At 43.3% G+C, this 25,511-nt stretch overlaps 1 protein-coding gene across 2 annotated transcripts in view; it reads left to right on the forward strand.

Moving 5' to 3' along the window:
* The window catches only part of LOC117592291 (semaphorin-2A), a 33,556-nt gene that overhangs the window by 2,507 nt on the left and 5,538 nt on the right, over positions 1 to 25,511 (forward strand). The window contains exons 1-5 of one of the 2 annotated variants that reach the window (XM_034285958.1): positions 12,685 to 12,790; positions 13,513 to 13,960; positions 22,919 to 23,006; positions 23,065 to 23,116; positions 24,955 to 25,023. In XM_034285958.1, the coding sequence (XP_034141849.1) occupies positions 13,801 to 13,960; positions 22,919 to 23,006; positions 23,065 to 23,116; positions 24,955 to 25,023 (369 nt within the window). In that variant the 5' untranslated portion in view covers positions 12,685 to 12,790; positions 13,513 to 13,800. Of the gene's footprint in view, positions 1 to 650; positions 810 to 12,684; positions 12,791 to 13,512; positions 13,961 to 22,918; positions 23,007 to 23,064; positions 23,117 to 24,954; positions 25,024 to 25,511 lie in introns of those variants that run through there. The other variant, XM_034285959.1, reaches the window with a different exon arrangement.

A 25,511-nucleotide genomic window follows, 5' to 3' on the forward strand; every position in this document is an offset into this window, starting at 1 on the left:
AGAATTGTCACACTTTAAAGCGTTGAACGTTCCTTTTTGCGCCTCTGCAGCACTGTGATGATGGTGTTGCCGTTGCTGTCTGCAATAATTGGAAAAATTTCCATTTGTCCTTTTTGTCCTTTGCGCCATATGACAGGAGAGGAAAATGGGGGGCGGCGGCGAACAGACCGGGGTAAAAACTGGACCAGGGAGCAGGACAGGACAGAACAGAGCAGAGCAGGCAGCGGACTGGCTGGCTGTAGGCCAGAGGCCATGAACAAACGAGGCTGTAGGCTCGCGCGCATTTACCATCTGTCACTCTGGCACTCGTGATGAATGTGTTTGACGTGTGGCTCAGGGTGCCACCTCCTGCGCCCCATCAGCGGCCATCGTCAGCCATCGTTGGCATAGCGCTCTCGCCCTCGTGGAGGTCCTTCGCCATACCGCATGACGTTGCATACTTTGCGGCACTGCCGCCCAGTGAATAATGTGCGTCAGACAGAGCCCACAGCCCACAGCCCGCAGCCCATCGATGGCTGCCAAATCTTTATATTTTCGCTTGGCAAATCGCGCACAATATATCCCCAATGGTAGCATAAGGTTTGGGCGCACCAAAGACTTCGACTAGATACAATATTAATTTCCTATTATTTCATTTCATTTCATTTCAGCACTGCCAATCCTCTCGAAGAAAGAGGGCCAATCGCTGCCAAAAGTGTTGATACAATCCACGTTTAAAATGTTTGTTGAATACCTGATGCTGGGCGCCTGCCTGCTGCTGGCACTCTCGACGCGACAGATATGTGCCATGACCGAGGAGCTGTCGCCGGGTAAGTTCCCATAGAGTATATTTCTAGAGCGCTGTTTGCAGTTGTGTTTGTCTGCTGCATTATGCAGAAAGAAATCGCAACACGAAGAAGCGGCGAACACACAGAACACAGAGTAGGTCGCAAATCTATAATGCAAATTTATGCGCGTCTCAATGCCTGGGTTGGCAACTCCATCAGCGAACTAGTTGCACGGATTATAAATAAACAATGGATACAAGGCAGCCTTGAAGGCAGAGGAAACCTATCTACCTCCTCTGGTTGTAAGGGAAAATCAATTTTAATTATGCAAATGTCCGAATGAGACTTCAAGCCACGTTTCAGGAACCCAAATCATGGGCATCCAATCCAATTGGCTTAAAGCTCATTATAACTGCATTAGCATTTTGGCCAAAAGTGTCCGTCAGTTGGCCAGAGAGCCACTCCATTATAAGTAGACAACAAGAGCAGCCAGCAGCAGCCATAGCTGTGGCAGTTCTTACGACTTTGGAGTACCTTCGGATCACACAAATATCCACAATGATGGAATAAAAACTGAAGGTGCCAAAAGACAAGAGTACACCAGTTCCATCTGCCAGTAGTTGCCAAAAGCAGTCCCAAGCATCGAGCATACCCATAATCCTACTGGATATAAAAAGTAAAATTTTCAATTTCCCTGTGGCCCGATGGATGGAAAATCTCCTGCAAATGATGATGAATGTGCCCTGACTGTGACCCAAATAAATTTGTCAATTTATCATTTGCCTAAAATAAGATGACATTGGTCCTGGGCTTCAGGCTTCAGAATTCTGGCTGCTGGTTGCTGGCTCTGTCATTGGATTTATGGGCCCCCTGCTCCTGTCCATCTCCATCTCGCTCTCCCTACCGTAAAAGCAACAATTGTCTGGGATTGTCAAATATTTGAAAATTTCTTTGCTGTTAAAGCTTACACACGCATGTATCTGTACTGTCTCTGTCTCTATCTTTGTTTCAGACCTGTGCTTGTGGCAGCAACAGCCACAGGATCAAGTGTGTCTCTGTGGGTGTGTGGGTGGGGGGATAAGTGTCGGCTTATGCTTCTTGTTAAACAATAATAATTGCAAATCCAGTTAGAGAAACCATTCTTTGCCCTCGTATCCCACAGGCACTTGATAATATTTTGCGGTGTCTCGTGTGGTTTTGATTTGAATGAAAACAACATTGTTCGTGTGGCCATAGTGTAGAGAGCACTCGAAAGCTAATCGAATCAGAGCCCCCCCACACACACACACACACACACACACACACACACACACACACACACACACACACACACAAATACTCGTAAAGTTTCTGAGGCTGACATCCTCTCAAGTGTCGAGTCTTCTTCTCTCATGCACTCCGCACTCCATGGAGCTCCATGGAGCAATAAAAGTTTTCATTAAAACTTTCTTTGTGGTGCGCTTTCTTTATGCAACATGTCCTTAGGAGTGTAAGCACTCTTCATCTTACTCTTTTGGGCTGACAACTTTTGCGGTTATCTATCAAATTAGTGAATAACTCACTTGACTGCATTAATATTACTTTTCCCTCACCCCAAGACACTCCATTTGTGGTATTTTTTATTCGTTATTTATTAATGATCTATTACAAAAGGGGAGAGCCAGCCCTCAAGATGATTTCCGTAAAAAAGTTCTCTTGAAAAAAACGAAAAACAAATGAAAATTAATGACTTGAAGAGAGCAATCAGAAAAGGGCACACAGAGAGCGCAAGTGAGTGAGAGAGAGAGAGAGCTTCGTTTCAGTGGATGGACAATGCAACGGCACTTGAGCGATGAAGGGTACCGCGACGCCCGAGAGAATGAGACAACGAATGTTNTCCCAACCCCCCCCCCCCCCACACTTTGTACCGTATCCGTTATATTATTATTAATGAGGAGAGTGAAAAAAAAGGTGATCCATGGCGCACCTTTTGCGCTTTGCTGTGCTGTGGTGCAAAAAGGCCTGGACGGGCAATGGGGAATGTGAAGAGGGGATAATGGAAAATGTTTGCGATGATTACGATATTCAGAGAGAGCGAGCGAGAGATAGGGAGTATGAGTGCCCGTAGCAGACAGCTTATTATCACGGTGGCAATAATAAAAGGGAATTATTAATATGACAAAAGACAAATGACTGAAATCGAGTTTGAAATGACTCTAAGAGGCGGGCCAAAAGTTTGGCGGGGGTTGGAGCTCTTGTTAGGGGTTGGAGCTCACTGCTCAAATACCAAAGGGGAGACACAGAGACACACACAGGGGACAGGGACATATCCATCGCCTTCCCTTCCTCAGAAACAGACTCTGTGAAAAGACAAACGGCATGGGCCGTGGCCTCTTCTGACACCAGGACTCTCGACACAGCCTTGGATTTTGACCCTTGTAGCAGACAGGCAGGCAGGCAGCTGGAGCAGCAGCAGCAGCAGCAGCATTGAAAATGTGGTTTCCCTTTCTGTGTATTCACTTGTAAAAGGACCAAAGGATGCGACAGGCACTCGACAGCACTTCTCTGCTTGCTTTTTTGGGGGTTGACAAAAGGTCAGAAATACATTATGTGCTAATGCAAAGTCCATGTTAATAAATGTTGATTGAATTAATGATGATTAATATTTTGCATTTTGACATTTTGGCTTTCAGTTTCCGACTTCCGGCTTGCGGTTATGTCCGACCACCCACCTTTTTACCCTGCCCCACCGCCCTTGACAACAATAGTTTTCGCTTAGAGAACCATTATCATTTATTTTGTGTGTGTTTTGGTTCGCAAATTGAAAAAATCCTTTTGTTTGGCATTTTCCGCTCCTCAAGTTGATTTATTGTTTGTGCACAATTATTCCCCGAGGAGGCAGCAGCAGCCGCCGTAGCAGCCGCAGCCATGTCGTCTTTAGAGTCTCCTTGTACCCTGTACTCTGTGGTGAGTGAGGGTATATTTGATATATTTTTGTGAATATTAAAATCACGCAAAATGTAATAGATGCGAAATGCTTATCGAAATTTGCATAGCCCATGGGTAGACACCCTGCTAGAAACACTTTCCACCAGGCTCCGCCTGCTGCTGTAGCTCCTTCCGTTTATTTGCCTCAATGTTTACTGGGTATTTCCACTGTCGATGCGCTCCACTATTGCATGTTTTTCTCTGTCTATTCCTATTCGTTCAGTGCGACAACAATTTATAGCTGTAAATTCTTTAGAGCTCAAGCGATATGTATAGAGAGGGGGGGTTGGGGGTTGGGCATGAGACACCTGACATCCATGTGCCGCTCACATATTCGAATTTTCGAATTTTCATTCTCTCTCCCTTGTTTCCTTTGCAATTTCATGTTTTATTTAGTGCATTTTACTTGCCTGCCCACAACCCAAAGCCCTGCCCACACCTTCCACCCACCGCGCGGCACTGCTTCTGCAATGGAGCCAATAATACACCAGCTTCCTCTTTTTATCTCTCCTTCATCTCTACCTGTTTCTCCCATCGCCACACACCCCTCTTTATGTGTGTGTGTGTGTGTGAGCACGCTGCATTGGCATTTTTCGATTATTGGTTTTCTTTCATTTGATTGCACATTTACACATTTTTGGTTTGTTTTCTTTTAGCGTCCACCTTCTCTTACTCTCTCCCAAGTCTATTTTTTTGTGTACTTAGGTTTGTGAGCGGCACACAAAATACCCTGGCGCAGGGGGGTATATTTGTTTTGAGTTTTTGGGGCAGTTAATTTTGTTAAAAATCTTTTCTTACACATGAAATTATTAAATTCTAGACTTAAACCAGTTGAAGACAATCAACTTTCTGGAAATATAAATAACTTTGCGGAAGTAATTATAGTTTGTATTTCGTTTCAACAACTTATTTAACTTTGTTCTGCTAGAATTTCTTTCCATTGTAATCTAACCAAACTGCCTTCGATTATTCAATAAATTTAAGGCCTTCCCAGGGCATGTGCTAGTCGATCTAGTAGGTTGGTTTTTGTTTTCTGCTGTTGTTCCTGGCTGTGATTTTATTTGTAAAATTCTCTGTTTTGTTTCCTCTATTTCCTAATGCTTTTCGCCCTGTCTCCCTGTGCAGTCCTTTGCTCTCCCTGCTCTTACGGCATTTCCCTCTCCCTTCCTCTCTCTCTCTTTTTCTCTCTACCCTCTTTTCTGTCTCTGTTACTCCTTTTTTGGGGGGTACTCTGCTGACGCTGTCAAGTGTTTTGTCGCTTGTCAACGATTTTTCGCCAAACTTCCGCAAAAAGCCAAAAAATGCTTGCCAAATCGGTTTGAAACCATGTATACTTATGTTTGTAGGTGAGTGTGTGTGTTTGTGTTTGTTTGTGTGTGTTTGGCAATTGCAATTTTGGGATATTTATTGCAAAATGCAGTGACTGTAAAAGAAATATCGCCGTGAAAGAGTGAAAGAAGCATGCAGTGTGGCGTATAGCTGCTACCCCATTTCATGGCAGACTCCTCTAATTGGGCACTTTGTACCCATATGGTTGGATAGGGGGTAATGGGGGGTGGGGGCGCTGTGATCCTGGCAAAATGTTACATATTATTAAATTAAGGCCAGACGTAGAGCGCTTTGCATACGAAAAGTGACAGTAAGTGCACCGGTTGTACCCTCCTTCTCCACTTGTCGCCGCAGATAACAGAATTTTAGTCAACCCCATGGACCACCCAGACGGGGAGAGGAGCAGGGAACACAGAGGCAGAAGCTGATGCTGGAGCATGAGCTGTTGCTGTGGCTTAAAAGCCTTGTCATGTTTGCTTAACATTCATTTTTTACCCCCAGCGAAGACCGTTTAATTGTGTTAGTGAGCGTTTTATTATGGCATGAAGAGGAGTACCCTGGACCATAACCACGACTCCTGCTCCTACTCCAAGCATAGCCCCAGAGTCCTGCAAAATTGTCCCTGACATCTGTCCCGTGTAGGGAAATAAATTGAAAGCGTCGCGCGCGTTTTTGCATAGAGCCAAAGTGTTTTTACGAAATATTCATCAAAAAACAACAAAAACAAAAAATAATAAAAAAGATTTAATGAGTCATTTGTGTAATGTCCGCAGGCAGTAGACAATTTCCTGTTGAAACAACTTTTGGACAAGTATTTCACAGTTCCTGTTTGCTGTTCCTGTACCTCCTGCTCCTGTGGTGGCACTTCAAAGGGAGCCTTTGGAGCCTTCCCCTTGAATGGATTTCAATTTGAACTTTAGGGGAAATACCTAGAGGCTATAGCCCCATGGTATGATAATTATTGTTGATTTAGACTCATAATTATCAATAGTGGGAATAATGAGAGTCTAAGGCAGGAGAGTATGTGTTTCTCTCTCTTAGTAGCTCAGTGTGGAAAACTTTTCAGTCTTTTCAGCACTGCAAATAAACGAAAACAAAGAGCTGGCATACAGTTCAAGTGGTGTAAGCGGGGAGAACCATCCAGACAGTTTGATGGAAATTGTTGGCCAAGAAGCTCAAGCAACAACAATACAAAACAGAACATACAAAATACTTTTGGGAATCAACACCAGGGCAAAATACACTCGCACACACACTTAGAGCTACATGTGTATGTCTGCTCGGTTGAGAGACGGCAACGTTAGAAGAGACACATACTATGCAACATGGGGTGGCAGGCAGCAGCAGCATTAGGAAGAAGGTTGTGCGGATGCAGAATTAGAGTAGCGCAAAAAGCGAAAAGAGATCTGGGCAAAAGGCAAATGAGCCAAAGCGACACGTACACACACGGGGGGAAGTAGAGGGGAGGGTTGCGCCCAGAGGAGACACACAGTTACTTAGCACGTCAATTGCATGTGGCATGTGGCATGTGGATATACGTTCCCAAGTGGCAATCCCAATTTCAACTTCAACTTCAACTGAAAAACTTGAAAACTGATGCTGAAACTGAAACTGTTCAAATTATATGAAGGATGTATGTATGTATGTACATATGTATGCAGAGAGTAGCTTCTGTTAAACGTAAGCGTCAAGTGGCCAATAGTTCAGGGCAGAGTGTCCTTCTCCATACTCTTCACTGCTTCGATCAATTTTTAACAGCAAGTTTTCTGCACTTTTTGTTGTCCCAGCAATCTGTGTGACTGTAAATCAGGTGGCTGCAAATTGATAATACTTAACGTACAACCCCACCCCATCTACTGCTTGTTTGCACTTGACTAACGCTAGCAAGCAGTTCCCTTTGCCGCTTTTACACTCGATTCTGCTGTTGTCAAGCAGTGTAAAGTGCATTAGGATGAAGCAAACGCTGGAAAATGCAGTAAAATATTAGTTTTTCATCAGTAATACTATTGTTCCTGATCATTATTATGCTTTCCTGCTAATTCTGCATTATTTCTGGTCTCGTCAACCCCCTGGAAATGTATGGTGGAGCCATTTCAAATGCAATAAACTGCGCATTTTTGTGTTCATAATTTGTCTGCCTGCCCTGGCATATCGAACAGATTTTAATGCGCTTAACTTTTAACAAAGATTCAGAAACCTGGGCTCCCTGCCACTCTGTTGCAACTTAGTAAGCCTACTTACTTAATGATGGCCAACAAAGGGAGCAATCCATTGTTTGTACAAAGGAACAATCAGACAGAAGTAACAATAACAGTCGTGGATGCTGCTGCTGGTCCTACGGCGTCTGCGACTTTCGATTCAAGACGGGATTCTCTGTTTGCAGTTCGTATTTGTGTTTGTGCAATTAATAATGCCCTGAAAGTCTGAAAGGAACCAAAGCGTCTACTCCACCGAAAACAAAGTCATTTCATAATTTTCAGACATCCGCCTTTTCTGCTAATGAGAGGAATGGGGGCCATGGCAAAGAAAATGGCAGATTGGGCGCTTCAGGGAATGGGCGGCAGACAATGGTCAATGGTTATCCTTTCAAGAGCATCTCAAATATGCAAATAACTCAAAACTAAATTCAATTCTCGAGAAATGTTGAACTTTTGCACAAATTCTGACATAATGAACGGGGAATTACATAAATGTGGGGTGAGAGGTAGAGCCTTGCAGCCCAATCAATTAGGGGCACAGGGGCTCAGGGGCACAGGGGCCAGTGGCCAGTGGCCATGCATGGCCCCCACAGTATGATTTGGAAAATGTAATAGACTTGAGTATGCATGCTGCAAACATATACATTTGCATAAATGCAACAAAACAACATGCAACATCAGCAGCAACCATGCCACACAATGGCAAAACGGAAACAGGAAATGCAAATGTCTTGCAAGAGCGGAAATCTATTTCAATAAACTTGCGACACTGATAAATTATTAATCTGACATTTTCCAGTAGTTGCCGTTGCTGTTGCTGTTTCCCTTGATGTTGCATGTTGCATGATGCACGCTGCAATTGAAGCTTTAGCAAAATTCAATTATCCAAACTGTTGACAAGGAGTGTTCAGGTCTCCTGTTTCGGTTGCTGCTCCAGAGAATTCCTCAAATCCGTGACAAACAAGAGGCAATCAACGAAATAAACCCATCCATCCATCTATATATATATGCATAACTGTGTGCCTCAGCATGTTGCAAACTAGCAACGTGCGATGTTCTACTGTGTGGCATCGACAGGCCTCAGCTTCGGACTTTGACAGTTGGAATTAAAAATTCTTCTTCGTTTCCCCTGATTTATGCTTTCGGTGCGTAGAACATGGTCTAACAGGCGCAGCACCAGCACCAACTCCAAAAAGAAATTCATTTCTGCACAAAAAAAAAACCCATGTGTCTGTTATTCGTTGTGGGTTTCGGTTCTGTTTCTGATGTTAACAAAGAGAGCAGCAAACGAGGGAGAGGCAGAGGTCGAATGTTGCGAACAGCAAGAGGAAACACGTTGCACAGGCCAAAGTTTTCAGCCTGTGATGACATGCGGCTGGCTTCCTCTGCGGTTTCTGAACCCATCACAACCGAAAGCTTTGCTGTGGTCCCGGTCCCCACCGTTTGCTAAACAATAAAATTAATCGCAATTTTTTGTTGTTTTTCTCCACATGCGAGAATCTTTGCCCGACACTCTAATAATAAACAGTGAATAAATATGTTGTTTTTTCTGCATTCCTATTCCTATTCGCAGTATCCACAAATATGGCAAATTATTTACCGATAATTTTTACTAATTTTTGCCACCACTATACCCTTTTTTGCTACCACTATTCCACTTAAATTTCAATTTTTTTGCTAATAATTTTGATGCCATTTTGTGGCTCTTGTGGATAATTTTCCAACGCTGTTTCGGGTTGCGCACAAACACTTTAAACCATTTACATTTTTTTGGTTGCCGCTGCACTTCTGCTTCTAGTCTGTTGCATGCATTCAAAAGGTTTGTGCTGCAAAGGCTGGCTTTCGCGTTCGTGTTCCGCTTTGTTTCTTCAAAATTGCAAATGCAACGAATTTTACACCGTCTGCTGCGTTCGCATTCGCATTTGCATTTCCAGCAGTCGCAGTCGCAGTCGCCGGTCGGTCCCATTGAGTGACACAATATAAATCCGAAAGTAGTTGGTATTCCTCTCGAAAATGCTTTTTTAATTATGCTCCGTACACAGCGGGAAGCCAGACAGAGAAGGAGACATTTGGGCTTGGGTGGGTGGAGGAAGAGACTCAACTGTACTCAAGTTTTGTTTGCAGACGAGTTAGACGTTTGATGCTCTGCCAACCCGACCCCGACAACGACAACAACGACGACGACGACGACTTCCTGACTAGTCTGATGTCTGTCCTCAGGACTCGCTCTCTCTCTCTTTTTCTGGCTAGACAAGATTTGCTTATCTACTGCCTACAGTTGTGTATGTGTGTGTGTGTTGGCGTTTGTCTTGCGACTTTTGTTGTTATCACATTGCTTCTTAAGCTGGTTGCTGTGACAGGCGTCGCGAAGCCACACTAAAAATCTATGTCCATCATGCATGAGGCGATCTTCGAGTGGCACTGCTTGACTTTGACTTTGGCTAGACCTTCAAGGTCTTTTACTTTACTTTTAGTAGAGTTTCGTTTCCTAGTCAATGGGTGAGGTTGGGTCATCTCGTATGCAATGCAAATACATGCAATTATTACTAGAGCTTGTCATTATGCAAAATATGTTGCATTATTTATGGCATAAACACTGGCGCTGACGTTGCATGTCAGGCAAAAGTTGCGTTTAGGAGAAAAATGCAAACAAAACAATGGAGAGCAAGGAGCACGGGAACACAGGAACAACAATGTGCAACACACAATTGGTGCCGCACTTAAAATTAATTGAACTTGAAGCAAGTGGAGTTGGTGCCGCTGCCTCTGCCGCTACCGCTGGCAACAGCCCCAAACTCATGAGAAATTCTGTGGTCGAGCGCCCAAGAGGCAGCAACTTTTAGCCACAACACACACGCACAAAACACACACACACACACACACACACACACACTAGGGTTTGTGGCACTTGTAGAAAAGCTTTCATTAGTTCTGGCCGGCCAAGTTTTCGGTCCTACATAGATTGTATGTGCATGCCCTACCCTCAAGGAGCATTTATGCACTTTGAACATGTAGCAGGAGATCTTTCAGGACTCTATTTGTGTGCATGTGTACCGAAGGGTATCAAAACCTTCTACTCCTGAGACTGAGGCTGCCATCCATCCAATTCGGTGCTATGTTGCCTGGGCGACAGTTTACTTATAAATATTTCTCTTTCTTTTCTTTTTTTTTTAGTTTTGTTGGTCAAGTTTCAACGGCAAACTTAATATTTAGTGCCATTTGCTTGCTCTGACAGTTTCCAGAAGTCAAATCCCTCTTGTTGTTGGTCAGTACTGGCACTGGTTCTTGCTTTCCTTTGGCTTTCCTCCATTCCCTGCGAACAAGTGTTGGGGTCGGTGGCAGGAGGTGGAAAGTGCATTGAAATCTTTGTGGAAGTAACTTGAGGAAGCCAACTTGCACATAACAAAAGCGAACACAACAACAAGCCAACAAGCACAGGACAACAAATGGTTTTTATCGCTTTTTGCCTTCTGGCCCCCTTCCGACCCGCTGCCACACTGCCTCCTGCGCTATAGTAGTAGTTGTAGTTGTAGTTGTTTTTTGTGCTGGTTATTTGTCCAACTTTTTCTATATAATGCATGGAAAGTTGTTTGGTTGTTTGGTTGTTTGGCAGTTGGCCGACTGCTGGCTGCTGGCTGCTGACAGGGCCAAAAGGACAATAACAACAATGTTTGCGGTTAAACAAGTTTTCATGTTTTATTTGGCATAATGAAAATGCTATTTAAGGACTCCTTTCTGGGGTTTTCCCACGCTTTACGACACTCTCTCCCACTCCCTCTGTCTCTTGTATCACCCAGGTAGTATATTAAATAAAATGTTTGACACTTTTTGCTGCCGTAATGCTCCCTTGGGGGTTCTATGTATACCTAATAATTAACGTACCCTTTTTTTGGTTCCCCCTCTCTCAGCGAGCTTAAAGTATTAAAAACCATTTCAATTATGTTCTGCTGAGAGCAAGAAAAACTAAACACAACTTACAACAATGTCTGTCGTCAGATTCGGTGTGTGTGTGTGTGTGTGTATGTTGTGCCATTGTTTGTGTACGTGTCAAAGCATACGCGTTGTGCAAAGTGCGCTAAATTAAGCTGTCATTAAGGACTTAATTAAAGTCCTTTGTTGAAAGTTGACATTGTGTGAAAGAAACGTTTCCAAAAACAAACGACAATGACAACGCTGCTGTTGCTCCTGCTCCTGCTTCTGCTGATGCTGCACTTGAAAGGCTATCCTATAGTCCTCTTTCCCCAAAAAATTAAAAAAGGAAACGAAAACATCAAAGCAACTACAAAAGCAACAACAACAACGACAACGAGATCATGTGGGCGAGTGTGGAGGTTGAGCCAAGGTTTATTTTTCGTAGAGGTAAGGCTGTCCGATACACACACGAAGCAAGGGCTAAAAGCAGCAACCACAACAAAAACCTATTGACCACTTGCCCGTGTGACACAAACAGATCGAACAATAGAGGGTGTCAAAACCCCTTTGGCCCCACCTTCCATTCGACATACCTTGGAAGGAGAATTTCGGCAGAGTCGAAGCCGAGTAGCTGCATGTGTGTGTGTGTGTGTGTGCTCAACATGTGTCAAAATTTTCAACAGTATCATGGAACGAGAAACAAACACGCTGCAAGTGCTTTGGTTCTGCAGAGGGGATGCTTGCGAGGGGAGCGCAACTGTGAAAACTCATTAGCAGGCAAACACAGTAAGAGAAAGGGGAAGAGAGAGAGAGAGAGAGCGGAGGCTAGAGATAGACAACAGGACAATAGCAAGAAGAGACGAAACACAGGTTTCGCACACAAGATCCCGACCTGCCTCTCTGCCACCCAACCACTCCACCGGCAGCAGCCATTGACAATTGCAAATATTCCGACTGTTTGTGAAAGAGAGAGAGAGAGCGGAAGAAGGAGGCTGAAAGAAACGGAGGAAGATGCGGCAAGGGGGCACATTTCAAATGGAAACATAACCGACTTGCTTTTTAATTAAATATTTTGGTATTCAGCCACAAGCGCAGACACGACACGGAAACAGGCGACGTTGTCAGTGTGTCTGCAACAAAACACCCAAGTCCCAAGTGCACCCAAAGACGAGACTGTCAAACTGGGTTTAATTGCCGCCCTGGGGTAACGAATTTCATGTCTGTCTGTGCAGTTACCTGGGATGTGCGCAATGCTTAGCTAAGCAAATGTTTGGCTATTTCCGAAATTGTCAACAACAGAAGCCGTCGGCGAGACAAAATTAATAAAATTCACATTTTCTGCACGAATTTGAGGTAAAATTGAAAAACAACGGTTCAACCGATAAACTTATTCGATCGCAGCTGGAACGCGCTAGTGCTTTATGTTTCGCCCTAACGCGTTTCTCACAATTGCGTTCTGCATAAAAACGATCTCATTTAACATGTCTCTGTTGTTTCGCTGGAGTTCGATGCAAACGAAGCAACAGACCACTGTTAAAGTACTGGTTTAACGCGTCGTCTTCTTTTGTTTTATATCCGCTGTCTTTTTGTTACATTGAAAACGAATTCTCGTGCACGGTATGGCCCAACCTTTAGTTTGTTAATAAACAATTCAAGTGTTCTCCAATCGCCTAGCTGGCGTGTGTGTGTGTTCAATATTCAATTCAACTTTCCGCAAAACGAAACTAAAGTGTGTATCTCTGGCATATTTGGTTACACATTGCGTTGCACACGAATAGACAGTCGTTGGTGCTGCTGTGCTTGCGAGTGTGTATGTGTGTTTGCATGCGTGCGAGTGCAAGTGAATGCTAATCTGACCTGCACAGACTCTTTTTCTCTCTCGCAGAACAATGCGTGGAGTGATATTTGCAGATTAATCATTAATTCAACAAAGTTTGTGCAGAACAAAGTGGAACAACGCTTTTATTGCAATATTTATTATTAAACCATTGTCTCGGCGCGCCTCTTGTTTACCGCTTCGATCTGATGTTTCTTGTATCGCTCTCCCGCTCCCACATATGCTAACCGAAGCGCGAGTTCACAAGAATTCTCTCTCGTTTTTTTGTTGGTAGTTTTCTTTCTTTCTCCTTTTTGCCCTGCGTGGGCACAAACCTGTTTCTGTTGCTATTTCGCTTGAGCCTCATCAAACATATTCGATCAATTGTCGAATCGAATTGAAAATTGAATACACATACACACGGCGCGCGACAAACTGTGAAACTGCATTACTTTGCATGTGTGAGAGTGCAGTGTATACATAATTAATCCAAACGAAATTCGTACACCTCTTCTCCGCCTAGAGCCCAGAGCCCCCGGGAAGCATGGCAACCAGAAATTCGTTTTAAAATCAATTTGCGATCCCCCGCCATTGCCGCCCGCAACGGCAGTGAAATCAATTTCATCGAAAATTGCCGCAAAAGTGTGTAAAAATAATACAACCTAAGTGCGTTAACAGTTATTCGCATAAAAACGAGAGTCGCTTTTTTCGGCTGCTCTCACCTGCACTAACGGTAAAATCAACAAGCAGTGAGCCCTGCGCTATCCCGCTCACACACCACCCAATAATCCCCAATTGAGGCAGCCGAGCCATGCTGCCACTCCTACTGCTGACCCCACTCCTGGCGGCGCTGCTGACCAGCAGTGTAAGCGAGACGGCCGCCGACTATGAGAACACCTGGAATTTCTACTACGAGCGTCCCTGCTGCGCCGCCAATGATCAGCCGAACGGCCATGGGAAGCACAATAGAGGTAAAAAGCCTTTTCCCCCCTATTTATAGCACCGAAGTACAGATACCCTTTCATCTTATTCTAAGCGGAAGAGAACAAAGTTCGGGATTATTAAAGTTACTCGAAGAAGAAAAGAGGAAGATTATTTTGAATTTCCTCTGGGGGTTACAAACATCTTGCCATAACCTAAAGTATCCTCTTTGTGGGGTGCTAATAAAACGAAACATTCAACTCATGTACAGATACGGCGTTTTTTCTGAACAGTTACAAATATTATTTTTCAATTTCTCGGGCAAAAACAATTTGTAATTTATTTGCCATAATATTCGCATGTTTCTTTGTATTTTTGTTATTTATTATATTTTCTGTGGGATTCGATTGGAATACGAATGCAACTGCTGCTTTTTTTTTGTCCCTTTTGTTGTTGGCTTGCAGCCATATTATACATAATTTGCATATTAATGCATGTTCAATGTTGAATATTATTCGAGTGGTTGTGAAAACTGCGAGTTGCTGCTATTGATATGCATATTTCACATTTAAACAAATACCAATAATGTAATCATATTTTAAGCACATATGCATCCCCATAATCCCGCACAGATAAGTCCCTGAATGATATATGATTGACTCCTTAATGCTCTCACCCAAAATGAATATTAATCATTTTAAAGTCAAAATTTGCCTACCTAGCCACATGCTTCCCTTTGGTCTTCTCTGAATTGAAGTTTGTCCAGTTTATTGAGTCATTAAGTCATAAAATTTATTCAAGTTTCTGCCCTGAGAAATCGGAATCTGTTTTCTGGTCTTTTGTCTATTGTTTTTTTGGTATGTTTCTTGTGTCTGGTCTGAGGGTGAAACATGTTTGCTTTGGCTTAATAATCTTTTGGTAAAACTAATTTATCATTTCGACGTTGCTTGATTGAAAAGTTGTACTCAGAGTTCAATGAATTCGGCATAAAACAAAAGAATAATGAAATATAGAAAATGGCTTAACGAGGGGAGGGAAGATGCCGAGACTAGACGTTTCTGCATATTTCTTTCTCGTTTTTTGGGGCTTGAGTCAACAACAAGGGATAGAGCAAATATCGTGTGGCAGTAGATAGAGTGTTTTCCTTTGTAGTAGAGCTGTAGGTGAGTGGGATCAGTAGTCAGTATTCAGGCCGTATCCCACTGGTTACTCCTGCATGGAGCCCAGCCTCTTTGCTGTAGTGTCCATAGCCCAAAGCGCTTGATGCGAATTTGATTTCCACTCTCATCACCGTCGACACCTCTCATACGTACATAGCTAAACGATGAGTTTTGTGTGTGTCGTCCAGTGTCTAAAATCGAAAGGAAAAAATTCGAAATGGGAACATTGTGGCATCCGCCCATAGATCGGGTTGGACGAGTTTAATGAAATTTTCATGTTAAGCGAGAAAGTTGCGCATAAAAAAGAGGAATCCTAACATTGTGGGAACAGCTTAAAGGGTGGATGGAAGATAGAAAGAGATAAAATTGTGTATAAAATATTTAAATCTCATTTTGTGCGGCAAGCAAGGAAACGCAAGTTCTTGTGTTGCATGAACATCGGACCATAGACCCGTAAACATTTTCTAATAGTTCACGTTTTAGAATGCTGGTCAGGGATGGTGCTGCTGCTTCTTGAGGCAGTGTATAAGTGCAGCATAAAACTTCACGTGCCGACAACAACTTTGGTCCTTGCCGCATGTTGCACTGTAAACTCAATAGCTAAGCACTTGCCCCAAAGGAAACGTGAGGCGATTAGAGAAGCGTTCAAACTGTTGTTTTGCGCATACTTTTCAAGAATACCATAGCCAGGGTGTTCGCGTGTGTGTGTGTGTGTGTGTACAGGAGGAATAAGGATCGATTGGAATGTGCTGGAAAGGGACCAGCATAGTCAGAGTTAAAGTGTAAAGCAAATGACTGCACCAAATGCACATACTCTTCACCCCACATCCCCCTGAAGCGCTGATCCTCAAGCAACAATAAATTAAATGCCAGCCAAAACCACAAAACACACACATTCTCTTCTTCGTGCAACAACAAAAATAAACTCTAAAATGTCAACCATAAATTCCCCAGTAGATTTGGTAAATTTATATTTTGTTTATCCGCCAAAAAGAAATGTGCAGGAAAAAAGCGTTTGTTTTATTTCATTTTATTGATTTAAATGAAATTAATTGCATTTCCTCTGTTGGGGAATGAATACGAAATTTATGTCTCTCTTCCCTGCAGCGGAGTCGAAGAGAGAGAGAGAGAGAGACCAATACCTTCTGGCTCTCTCCCCCACCACTTCATTTGTTGAGTCAGCGGTTTGACAGATGTTTCTTTTGCGGCCGCTCCTCTGCACACTCTTTCGCTTTGTTCTATTTTTATATGGCATTGTCTGCTGTTTCTGCTCTTCCTCTCGCTATTCTGTTGCTCACTTCTTTTCTGATTGTAATCTCGTTTCTTCATCTCCTTTCTGTGCCCGCCTGCTGTTTGAAATTATGTGTGAATGACTTCATTGTGAAGGACAGTCCAAGAATTGACTCGTTCGATCAGCAGGTAGACAAAACAGGGCTGATGGACCAATACTTGTCTAACTGTAGTTTTAGATGAACTGTCGCAAATATGGTTTTACATTCACTCTATAAGCATTTCTATTGAAGGTTAACAAAATAAACCACGAAATGTAACTGGGTTCCCTTACATTTTCAAAATAACTAAACAGCAATACAGTTGATAGTGAACTGCTTCGATCGAATTTATTATTGTAAAACTGTAGACAACACAGTTGTACAAGTGGTGTGTTGCTTTTCGTACAGTTTAACAGTAATGTTAAAAGTGCACTAAATATCTGAAACTTTACAGTTCTATTCGAACTAGACATTTGAGAGGTTTTTTACAGTATTTTCTGTAATATCTTTGCCAATATTTTCATATTAAAAACACAGTCCAACAGCCACTGATGTCATATGTTTTGTACTGGACTGCTGACCCACAATCGAAACGAACAAAGGCGATAATTCAAATGGCGTTTTTGGGTTGCCAATGACTTCCTCTGCAGTCACTTCCATTGTGAACTTTTCATCATCATGATGCAGGCCATGTCAAAAGCTGTTTCACAGTTTGTGTGCCACAGATTCGCTCCTGCACGAAGTCCATCCCCACCCGTTTGCTGTAATGTAGATTCGCAGTCCGAGTCCTGGGATTTAACCTGCTTTTAATCCTGTCCCGGAAGGCCCTGGGAGCTGAACAAACTGTGCAGCCTGTGAAAACTGTGCCTGGAGGCCCACCCAAATCATGTTAGCGCAGCTCTTTTCAGAATGGCATCGAAATTGAAATTCAATGCAGTGGGCAATGGGCCTGTCGACACCTCTCCGTGGATAGGGGGCGTGGCTTAAGCACGCTGCTGTGTCAGTGGCACAGAGAGATAGAGACAGAGAGTGAGATGACACAAGTGGCAGGTAGCAGGTGGCAGGTAGCACAGTGGCAGGCGGCAACATCATTAAAAGTATGTTTAAAGAGTCGACTCTCTTTCTAAGTTTTAGTTGAGCATCAAACTGAAAGAAAATCACGTTCCACGCTCGGACTTATCCCCTCGCTGCTGCATTGCATTGCTGCAACTTTTGCCCGACTTTGTCCACTACTTGCCGCCGCAATCTCCATCCGAATGTTGCAAGAAGAACACTTGCAAATACAAGTTATATAACATTCGATTCGATAAGAGTCTCGGCAGTCCCGGGGTCGCTCCTCCGTTTTTCTGCTGATTAAAGAAGAGGAAGTCGAACTTATCGCTTGATTCTGTACGGTTTGGGGTAGGAGGAGGAAGCTCTAGAGGAAGCCGATACAGAGAGAAGGAGAGAGAGAGAGAGAGAGAGAGAGAGAGTGTGTTGCAAAAGCAATTAACAGGCGACAACTGTGTGTATGTGTGTGTGAGTATGGCAGAATGCCATCAATCAACTGTAAATGCAGTTAGGCCACAGATTTTGTCATTTTGCGTCTAATTCAATCACAATCCAAAATTGACGCAAACAAACGCCACTAATGTTAATTTCCATTTATGCCATCCATTTTAAGGTGAAATTTAATTAAGTTTTCGTGCAACCTGCCTGCCTGCCAGCCTGCCTGACTGTCTGCCGCAGTGTTATGTGTGTGTCTCCTTAATTGACTTAAGTCTTAACTTAATTCTAAAGACCATCATTTGCATACTCCTTATGCTAACCCCCAGACTCTTAACTGCAAAGTGTTGCACAGACAAACTCTCTCGCACTTCAATGTGCTGCAACAACAGTGGAGACAGAATGTTTTGCTTGCCACAAAGGTGGCTACCGCACGGAACTCACTTTTGGCTTTTGGGCCAACGAACATTTTTGTGGCACAGGCCACTTGACTCAAGACACATAAGCGAATGTTGCAAAAGAGTATTGTAAGAATAGCATACATGTCGTGTGCATGAATGCTTTTTAATGCATTTCCCCAGCCATGTTTCCCATGTGGTGCGAGTATCTATCATTCAAGTATTTTAAAAACAGAAGGGAACCCAGAATCCATAGTTATAAGGTGCTATGGTCCTTTTTTGGTGGGGTATTAAACTAGAAACTACTGCTGCAAGCGTTTATGCCGCACCGTACTCACACATGAAGCAGATCATCAAATGGAGTTGCACTAAAACCCACTCTGCAGCATAGGGCTGCACACACAGGCACACACGCACACCTCTAGGAGCACCCAAAAGTGAAACATTTACCGCATCCGAATTTTGTTGCTGGCTTTCGGCGCACTGTCCAGGGGCATGCTCCACCTCTCTGGCTGTTGTTTTTGGTCCTCTTATGTCCTGTCTAGTGCTGTTTTGACTGCTCTTTTGATGCTTTTTTACGAGTGCAGTGCGCTGCTCGTGCAGGGTAATGTTTATTTTTTTGTTGTGTACCATTTTTACCATTTTGCAACACAAAATGAACTCTTGCCACAGCCACCAGCCACTGCCACTACTGCTGCTGCTGCTGCTGCTGCTGCAATAAAGTGAACTAAATTGAGTTGAAAATATTTTGCAACACCAACCGGGAGGCCCCGCCCGGAGGCTCCTCCTCGACCGCTTGGCACTGCAGTCAAAATTAAAGCTAAAGCCAAAGCCTTTGGGGGCAGTCATGGTACAGTGCTGACAATAAGTATATTCACCATGCATATGCGCTTCAATTATACATATACATAATACACACATACGCAGAGAATCGGAAGGAGACTGACTTCCTCCCACCAAAGCCCCCGGGGTGGTGGCGAATTGTTGTGTTGTGCAAATGAAATGGCAACCACTTTTGGGTGAACTTTTGCCTGCTCTCCATGGCTTGGTGGGGGTAGAAGCTTGGGGCACAGGTGCAGACGTCTAGACGTACAGGTTTTTGGAGTGCTTAGAAGGTGTTGCACGTTGTGTGTTGTCTGTGTGTGGTGGCTGGCAGCAAAGGGAAACCACAGGTTCTTATAATTAGCAAGAAGGGAAATTCCAAAGCAAAAGCAGGTATATTTTTGGAATATACAGGAAACCCAGAGCATAAGCCGACACTTGATTTATTTCCCAAAACCAAATATTAAACTGAGAAGTGCAGTGGCAACATTTGCTTATAATTCAAGAGATTTACCTGTGTGGCAATTCTTTTTGGAGGAGCCTGAATCTAGGAGCGACATCAGCCTGAAACTGTAATTGAAAAATTATTAAAAAAAATGATTAAGCCAAGAAAAATGTAAAATTATGGCTAAGTTATGGTTGAGAATTCCCAGAATTCCTTGGAAAGATATGCTCATATTTTTGGATAAATGTTCAAATAAATGTAAGCCTTTTATTTTTGCATTCTACCACAATCCTCTTATATTTCGACAATGTCTAGACATATTTTATATTAAAAGTAAACTAAGAGAAGGAAACTTAAAGGAATATTACCATCTGGCAGCACCCACATCCACCGCCACTCTGTTGCTCAGTTGCCTAGCCTGATTTGATGCCACAGTTACATGTACCATTGGCTCTCCTCATTTCATGACTTTCCTTTGATAGCCCGATGTCATTTGATGTCCCACAAATATGTATGTAATGTACATATGTAAATGTAACGGTAAACGGGGCGAAACCCTTGAGTTGCTGTCATCATTTGGGGTCCAAATTTCTGGTGACATTTCAAAGGTGAATAATGTCAGGCTAGGGCCAGGGTCTTGGACCTGCAACTGACAGGGACTCTGACTCTCCTGTCTCTCCCTTTCTATGCGTGCATGTGTGTGTGCGCCCGGAGGCACAGTCCACCCAATGTGGCAGTGGGTGGCAGGACATTAAATTTACAATATGTTCATTGCTGCTGCCTCAACGTCTCTCCATTTGGTTTGATAATAACGTTTTCTCTTCTTTTTTTTTTGTGTCAAATGTAATTTTCTCCCCTGAAGAAATTGATTTGACGGCATTCGAGCCGCGCGGATCCACTGCCACTGCCACGTGGGAGATGTGATGTTGATGGGAGATGTGAGGCTGCTGCTCGTAAAACGCATATTTATGAAGAGCATAAAAATTATTGACATATATGAGGATACGGGGAAACGTCTCGAGGTTCGAGGTTTGAGAGTCATAAATGCTTATACGCATAAGCACTCTCCTCTCCCTTCCAAAAACAACAAAAATAAAGAAAATTGCCAAAAAAAAAGGAATATAAAATTTGGCGTTTTTTTTTTTTTGGCTGACTTTATTCTCAAAGGCAGCTCGTAAATGCAATTTGATTTTGATTGGACTCTGGATTCAAACCAAATAAACTTCAAGGCTTTTAAAAGTAAATGGGAAATTTTGAAAGGATTTTAACAGGCGCTTCGGTTTTATTTTTGTTGGATCTTAAAGATGTGGTGCACATGGAGAACAAATTAGAATAAAATAAAGTAGGTATAAGTAAAAGTTTTCATTTAAGATGGGTTCTCCACTGTGGACTACGAACTGGACCGTGATTAATGGAAAAACCATTAACTGGAACATATCCAGAGCGTAGGGCAACTGGATTAGGTTAACCATAGGTCCACTGAGAGCGCCAATTGGACATAGTTCTCCCATAGATTTATAAGGGAAAGCGTTCTCCCAGTTCTATCATACGTTTCCCTTCAATAAAAGGTTATGAGATTAAACGTTTAAGACTTAAATTACATTGAATAGCGGAAGTAATCTGTGACTTTGAACAACCCTCTCTGGATATGCGAAAAGGGATATTTCGCCAATTGTCTGACACATAAAATCCACAGAGTAGCATATCCTTTGGACCATCAATTTTATGTTAATATTTAGCATATTTTTATGGGCTTAATCCAGTCATGAAATTGTGGAAATATGTTTTTACTGGCTGCCGATGACAATTGGTAGTGGCCCCTTGGCCCTTGGTCCTGCCCGGACGACTCCATAAACCAATGGATTGCTGTCTCGCTGGGGCAAGCAGTCAGGCAGTCAGGCAGGCAGAGATTGAAACTCTATAAATGCTGCGAATTGACTTGTGGATTACCAATTTCTGAATTGCTTGCAATTATTTGCGGGGCGCCGCCATAAGTATATTTCAGCGGGCACATTCCATATAGTTTATGATGTTATTTGTTTGCGTTTGTGTTTGATTCTTAAAGAAATTTCCTTTAAATATTCATGTGGTATGAAAATCTGCACAAAGTTTTGGCAAAAATGAAGCAAAATCGAGCGGCAAAGAAAAGGGAAAAGTTCGACAGGCATTTCCAGTACGAGTACAATAAAAATATGTACAAAAGCATTTCGAGCGTACACAAGTCGACTTCCTGTTTGGCAAGGACAGGGACATTCTATACGAATCCATGCGCAAACATGGCACATACACGCACGGAAGGGGGTGTGGAGTGGACATGTTCCGGGGAACTGTACATTCTATTGTAGTTGTTCCCTGTCCTCTCCTGTCCCTTGCCCAATGGCTGCTTGCCTTTCCCCCTTTGCTCTGTTTATGCCGCACACAAAAATATTCACTGGGAAATCGGAAATCAAAAATAGCTACAGTTCTGTTTCCCGGGTTTCCCCCGGGTGCCTGCGGCCTGGTTGGGTGGCTTTCCTTTCGGTATTTACATATTCCATTGTTGAGCGGTTGGAGGAGCATGAGTGCATAAATCGGATGACTGTATTCGGGGTCTGTGCAGAAGGAGGTCCTGCGCTTTTGTGACCTCTCTGTCATACTTTTAGCCATTGTCCGGCTGTGGGTGTGGCGGGTTGTGTGGTTTGTCGAGTGGGTCATCCATAATCCTTCCAAAGACATTTGACACTTTACCCGAAGACATTTCATCGCATCTCATGAACAGAAATTAATTACTAACGAGATTTATCAGACAGCACTGATGAGTGACAGCCCATCGATGTGGGGATGGGCGCGGATGCGAAATATAAATTAGTTTAATTAAATAATTGTTTGCTCAGCATTCCGCACACACACTCATTTCCCCCCTCCCTTCCGGCCAGACAAAGCGACGTCATTGAAATTAACATAATACTCGCACAATACTCATAATTAATGGGGGGAAATTTGCAGTGTGGGCTGTGAGGGGAACGTGTAAAGGCTTCCTGATTTTCCGCTTTGCTTTGCGGAAAAACTTGAATCTAAATAAACACAAGAAAATGTTATCCAAAACTGTCATTTGATTGAAATGGGATATCTATGGAAGTCCAAGGAAGTATCTGCCAGCTCCCTGGCAATGTTTTGTCTGTGGTCCTGTCCACACAGTCCTGACCCGCTCTGTCCCGTGCTGCCTTGAGTATTTTTGCCCCGAAATGAAAACTTTATTGACACTATCTGCAGACCGTTACTCTACTCTGGGTCCTCTACTGTCTGCCCGTCGCCCCTTCTCCCTGTATGCTTTCTGTTGTCGTTTCACTTAAGCAAAATTTCCTTTGCAAATATTGAATTTACTTCACGAAAATGTTTTCCAATTTTCATCATTCTAACTATCTCTCCCTCTTTCTATCGTTTACAGATCATGTGCGGGAGTTCACATGCGGCAGACTGTATTATCGCACCTTTCATATGAACGAGGAGCGGGACTCGCTATATGTGGGCGCCATGTAAGTATTTTACTGGAATTTGTTTACTTTCAACATTAAACCGTTTTGCCTTTTGCAGGGATCGCGTATTCCGTTTGAACTTGCAGAACATCTCCTCATCCTATTGTGATGTAAGTACAGCCACAGCTAAATGCCAACCAAAAGGTTGTTTTTCTTTTTTGGCGCAGTTACATAATCGGAATAAAATATATTCCTTAAATATGTTAATCCTGGGGCAGCAGATAAAAGTCTACTCCAGCCGTTGGCCGGGCTTGATGTCTCTCCCAAAAGGTGGACTGCTGGTGGCCTGCCTGTTGGCCAGGTTCAAGCCACAAATCTATCGTGACAGTTGGGAGTGAGTGGACCAGAATCGGGGCAAGCTTTTATCCAAAACAACAACAACAACAACAACAGCGGCAGCGCAGCTCTGTGCACCTTTGCGGCGTGGCGTCTCTTGTTAAAAATTCATTATGTGCCACTCTACTCAATCCCTGTAACTGCCTGTGCGTGTGTGTGTACCTCTCCATGTGCCTCTGAGAGGAGTGTGTATCTGTGTCTGTGTATTTCCATAGTTTCTAAATGGCCGCTAAGCTTCCATCCAGCAGCCTTTTGTGGCCATAAAGCGTCACATCTAAACGTTGTCAACACAATGCACAGGCTTAGCCAGCCTTTTAGGCGCACTTCAAATGACAACGAGAAAAGAGCGAGAACATACCCACAAATCTTCGATTCCCCAAGCGACGACGACACAGCACACCAACAACCATGTTTCCTTTAGTGGAGCCAACAAAAAGGCCGCAAAAAAGGGCCTAAAAAAACATATTTAATATGCACTCTTGTCCATGGGCATTATGTTCTCTGAATTCCCTGTGCTCTACACAGGTTTATGCGTTGCCCGGAGATCAGATCAAAATCAGAGACTGCGCGAGAGAGAGAGAGAGATTGTGTGTGTGTGTGCCACGAAACTTGCCACAACATTTTCCGCTGGCAATTCGATTACAGGAAGTGCGATGTGCCTGCGCCCCCCAGCCCCCGCGTATGTGCGAATTGTTTATGAATTTATGACTTACAAAAGTTTGTTTTATGAGCCCGAGACGGGACACACCTGACTGGGCAAACAGCCCACCTCCATTCTGGGATACTCCATTTCGTAATCGTAAAACTCTAAGAGGTTATATATTCGTACAGGCGCGGAGCAGGCGAGAGGATCTGGCCTCCATCCATGCGGTTACGTCAATATATTTAATGCGGTTAAGTGCGAATACCCTGCGCCATGGGCATCATTTGGTGCCTTTTTTTGGCCTATACGCGATGGCTCTCCTGTTGCTGCTTCAGTGCCTGCCCTGTGCCTGCACCTGTACACCCCCCCCCCAGCACTTCGGTGCTGCTGCTGCCGTTCCTCTGCTTTATGCGCCAAATGCAAATTCAGCTAAATAATACATGATTTTGGTTTTATATGAACGCTCTGCTGCGACTGCCAGCCAGCCTCTTAGGTGGGTGGTTGGTTGCTTGCTTGGGTACATGGGTGGCTCGTTGGGTTTGCAGGATGCCCTAACGGTTAGCCCTAGAAGGCTGGTGCGTGAAAATATTTCGCGTGTGTGTGTGTGTGTGTGTGTGCTTTGGGGGGTAACATTACGTGATTTATAAATAAATTTAGTTGAAAGCATTTCTGAAGGTGCCACGAACTGCTGCTAGTTGTAGTTTATGCCACAAGGCACAGCCAGCCGCAGTCTGCCATACTTTGGAATATACATACATACATACATACATACATACATACATAAATGCATATGTATATGTACAATGTACATATTTTTCCTTCATGTGGCGCTGGAAATTGAATTTTTGAATTGATTGCACGTGAGCTCTTAACTGGCTAATGTCTGTCGATTGAACTACATTTCTGCTGCTCTAGATTACATTAAATTAACGATTATTATATGTGTATTTCCTTATATCTCTGTTGCAGCGCGATGTGATCAACCTGGAGCCCACGCGTGATGATGTTGTCAGTTGTGTATCCAAGGGAAAGAGTCAGGTATGTTTAGATCTCCTTAAAGAGTCTCTTAAAGAGGGTTAGTAGCCAATGCCATTCTGTTCGTATTTTGGGTACTAAAATGTGTCCAAATGTGTACAAAAATGTGCAAATATCTATCAGTAAAGATAACGCTTAGAGTTCCTCCTTTAAAAACTCACAAAACACATTCAATTTTAATCTAAAATCCTCTGCGAATTGGGTCAGTAATCGCTAACAGCAATTGCCGTGCCCCAACGATAGATAATTCGTACACTTTTGAGACGCAATGAAGCAATAAAACTATTAAGATGCATTAGAGAAATCACATGCCCGTGTGCAGATATTTTGCAGTAATTCGATTTTTCTTTCTCGTTTTTAAAGCCGGAGAAGAAATGGCATGGGGCTGCGGCTGCTGTTGCAACTCGTTTATAATGTGACAGCAAATCCTTTCATTTGAAATCAATTTCAAGTTATTCGTGGCAGTGGCAGTGGCAGTGCCAGGAGTGCCA

This window comes from Drosophila guanche, unplaced genomic scaffold (genome assembly GCF_900245975.1).
Source record: "Drosophila guanche unplaced genomic scaffold, DGUA_6, whole genome shotgun sequence".
NCBI classification, from domain to species: domain Eukaryota; kingdom Metazoa; phylum Arthropoda; class Insecta; order Diptera; family Drosophilidae; genus Drosophila; species Drosophila guanche.